At 40.9% G+C, this 3,771-nt stretch overlaps 1 protein-coding gene across 1 annotated transcript in view; it reads left to right on the forward strand.

The window, feature by feature from the left end:
* Positions 1-3,771, forward strand: part of wdr17 (WD repeat domain 17) — a 54,688-nt gene that overhangs the window by 17,328 nt on the left and 33,589 nt on the right. Inside the window, exons 6-10 of the mRNA XM_015371445.1 lie at positions 590-777; positions 864-1,032; positions 2,869-2,960; positions 3,039-3,121; positions 3,212-3,298. Of these exons, the coding sequence (XP_015226931.1) occupies positions 590-777; positions 864-1,032; positions 2,869-2,960; positions 3,039-3,121; positions 3,212-3,298 (619 nt within the window). The remainder of the gene's footprint in view (positions 1-589; positions 778-863; positions 1,033-2,868; positions 2,961-3,038; positions 3,122-3,211; positions 3,299-3,771) is intronic.

A 3,771-nucleotide genomic window follows, 5' to 3' on the forward strand; every position in this document is an offset into this window, starting at 1 on the left:
ACATCATCACAACGTGCAATGACTTGATAATTAATGTGTTCGGTGGTTTACAGGCAGAGAACTTGCCTTACCCTTGCCTTATCGATGTCTTTCCAAGGTTCAAACTTAAAGGTCATTTTACTAAAAAAACTGCCAATTTTTGTAACTTTAGTAGCTTCTTTTTCTAGATATTTCCTCTATAATATTGGTTTTCTTTGAGCTGCCGATGCTCCTTTTACTCCCCAACTTTCAGGCACCAGTGAGGGACTGTGTGCACCAATGTATTACATAAGAGTGCATGGAGAAAAAACCTGCCAGTGAAGCCAGAGGCAGGTCAGGGATGGCATAGCAGTTCAAGCGATCCACTCATGGCTGAACACCGGTGTAAAAAAGAAATAAAATAAAATAAATGAACGGCACTTGCAGCCTAAAAATAAGACCAGCCTGCTGGGAATTGTCCATGTCCTGCCGATTAGCCACTGTAGGCCTGTTCCAGATCAAACACTTTCCTGTTCCTGTTTTTTTTCAAATAAATCAGTTCTACCTCAGGTCAGCAGTATTCATGTTGGACAATCTGAACCTGAGCTGATGCTCTCCTTTCTCTCTGCAGCTCAGAGCTCCTGTTCTCCCAGTAAAAGCCAGCACACCAGTTCCACCAGCGAGGCTGTCCCCCCACCTACTCTGTCCCAGAACCGGGCCTTCTCTCTGCCGCCTGGCCATGCGGTCTGCTGCTTCATGGATGGTGGTGTTGGACTCTATGATATGGGAGCCAAGAAGTGGGATTTCCTACGTGACCTGGTACTCCGCTGCCTGCACAAAGTCAGAAACCTGGAGCTTTTCTCTGTGGTCTTTCTGTACGAACATGTTTTTTTTGTCCATTACAGGGTCATGTAGAAACTATCTTTGACTGCAAGTTCAAACCAGATGATCCCAACCTCCTGGCAACGGCTAGTTTTGATGGAACGATAAAAATCTGGGACACCAACACGTTGACGGCTGTACATACCTCACCTGGCAACGAAGGAGTGGTTTACTCGCTGTCCTGGGCTCCAGGTGGATCAGCACATCAGCTTCCATTACCTACTGTTAGCTAATATCCTAACAGTATGCCAGACTGGCTGTGTCCAAACATCCACCCTAACCCCTAAATCCCTTAATCTGTATATAGAGCGGGGAGTTTATAGTGAACTCAGTTAACTGACCGTTCGGACAGATGATCACTACTTTTCATTCCCCATTGGTCACTTGACTCAGTCTCTCCGCACGGTGCCTGCGCCATCTTGGTTATTTGTTGCCGCTGTGACAAGAAATACCATAACGCATTGCGAGGAAAGCTCTCGCAAAGCTTTCCTGGATATATCTGCTCGCCTAGTGACCATGGATGATTGTGGGACATTTCGATTCCACTACTTTTTCCTCCACTAGACATTCAGACCCCCATTTAAAATAGCCTAATCCTTATATAGGGCCCTATTTAAGGTGATTAGGGTGGACATTCGGACTGAGCCTTAGTTTGTTATTATTAGCTAATACAGTTGACAGTCGCTACCTGATATAGTAATTATATAATCATTTTCTTTTATAGTAAAGATGGCTAATATGCTAATTATATTGTTGGCTGATATGCTATAATGAGCTAATGCGGTTTGCTATCAATGGTTTCTGTTTTGGTAAAGCTAACTTATACGCTAATACAGTTATCCTTCAATACCTCATTTACTAATGGTTCCCTTTTATGGTAAAGCTAACTAATATGCTAATACAGTTATCCATCAATACCTCATTTACTAATGGTTCCCTTTTATGGTAAAGCTAACTAATATGCTAATACAGTTATCCATCAATACCTCATTTACTAATGGTTCCCTTTTATGGTAAAGCTAACTAATATGCTAATACAGTTATCCATCAATACCTCATTTACTAATGGTTCCCTTTTATGGTAAAGTTAGCTAATATGCTAATATGATATTGTTAGCTTATAAGTTAAGGAAAAAATGGTTACCCGATATCCTACTGGTTACTAATGTGTTAAAGTTAGGTTATATACTAATGATATTGTTAGCTAAAATGTTATTAATAGCTAATACAGTTTGCAACCATCATAGATATCTATATAACTGCTAGATCTCTTATAGCGGCTTGCCGGATGCTATCGCCGGCAGCCATCTTAGCACAGGCAGGCTCTCCTGCGGGACCTATGCTTTGACGAATTTATGATCACCTCTTATGATACGTTCGAACTGAATGCAATTCGAGCAGCAAAGAATCATCTGATGTGCCTCAAGAGCATCTTTTATTAAAGTATGTTCAGATGCATCTGATGCTTGTGCTGCTATTATATTCAATGGCAGAGTCGCTTAGTTAGGCTATATTTACTATGAGAACTGGGTATAAAGTAGTTTTAATATGTTTTCAAGCAAGTAAGTATAACTCCAAAGATAATTTTTGCTGTCAGTTTATCAAGATTATGATCCTGTCTTAAAATATTATTTTGCTCTTGGCAGCAGGCTGTCACTTGGAATCCCCAGCAGCAGCTGCCTCTAACCGTCGCTTCTAGGGAATTTTCCAGCAGCTTCTGCTGCTCAAATTGTGTTTGGTGTGAACTTAGCATAAATATTAAGCCTAAGTTATCAGTATGGGCGATGTGGAATTTTGAGTAAACAAGTTAAAGGGACACAAACCCCTAGCAAGGACATTATCATTTGTTTTACTGAAACATGGTTGCAGGACAATAAGATCAATAAAATCTTCATAGCTCAAAAAAGGAAAGAACAAAAACATTCTTCTTTCTACTTTGGCACAACGGAAAATTTCGTCATTGTCATCGTTTACGAATGCAACACTGATTCTATTCCATTTAAAAAAAAATCTCTGCTTGTTTTTAAGGTGACCTGAACTGCATCGCAGGAGCAACATCTCGTAACGGAGCATTTATCTGGGACGTCAGGAAAGGAAAAATCATTACCCGCTTTAACGAGGTCTGTTCAAAGCCACAATCTGCAGAACAATGTTCATTAAGGTGGTGAAGTCACAGACTGTTGGTGGTTTTCTTTCAGCACGGTAAAAATGGCATATTCTGCATCTCGTGGAGCCACAAAGACTCCAAGAGGATCGCCACGTGCAGCGGAGACGGTTTCTGGTCAGCCCTCAACTTCTCTAACAGCCGGGTTAGGTTTAGCCCCCCCAACACACTTCTCAGTGTTGTGTTTTTATATTTTTCTCGCTGCAGCATCATCCGAACCATCGATGGGAAGATACTGCATAAGTACAAACATCCTGCTGCTGTTTTTGGCTGCGACTGGAGCCAGAACAACAAGTAAGACTTCAGCTCCCTGTTCAAACAGGGGAATTATAGGAAATTGCTATTTTTTGTGCTTCATGTTTTCATCTGTTTGACTTGCGTTAAAAAAATTCAACTAATCTAAAGTCAGACACTCTAAATAGATCGCAGTAACCAATATTTCTTCAATTTTGATTCATTCATATTAAGTTAAAGGCTTAAAACAGGAGGTGGACATCGAAAATGATGATGATGATGCTTCTGATCATGCGTTACTCCGAGCCTGTAACTGTCTGTTCAGAAAAGACAGTTTTCATGTATAAAGATGCGTGGCTACTTGTTAATGACACAGTATAAAGGAAGGACGGGCTTCATCTGTCTAGGCATGAAGGGCTTCTCTTCACACTCCTAAACCAGTCTCCATTGGAAAAAAAACAGCCAGACCGAGGTGACCGTTGGTGTATTTTTTAACAGATTAACGTTTATTATAGGGATGCACGATATAATCG

This window comes from Cyprinodon variegatus, unplaced genomic scaffold, assembly GCF_000732505.1.
Source record: "Cyprinodon variegatus isolate N-32 unplaced genomic scaffold, C_variegatus-1.0 Scaffold58, whole genome shotgun sequence".
Lineage (NCBI taxonomy): Eukaryota > Metazoa > Chordata > Actinopteri > Cyprinodontiformes > Cyprinodontidae > Cyprinodon > Cyprinodon variegatus.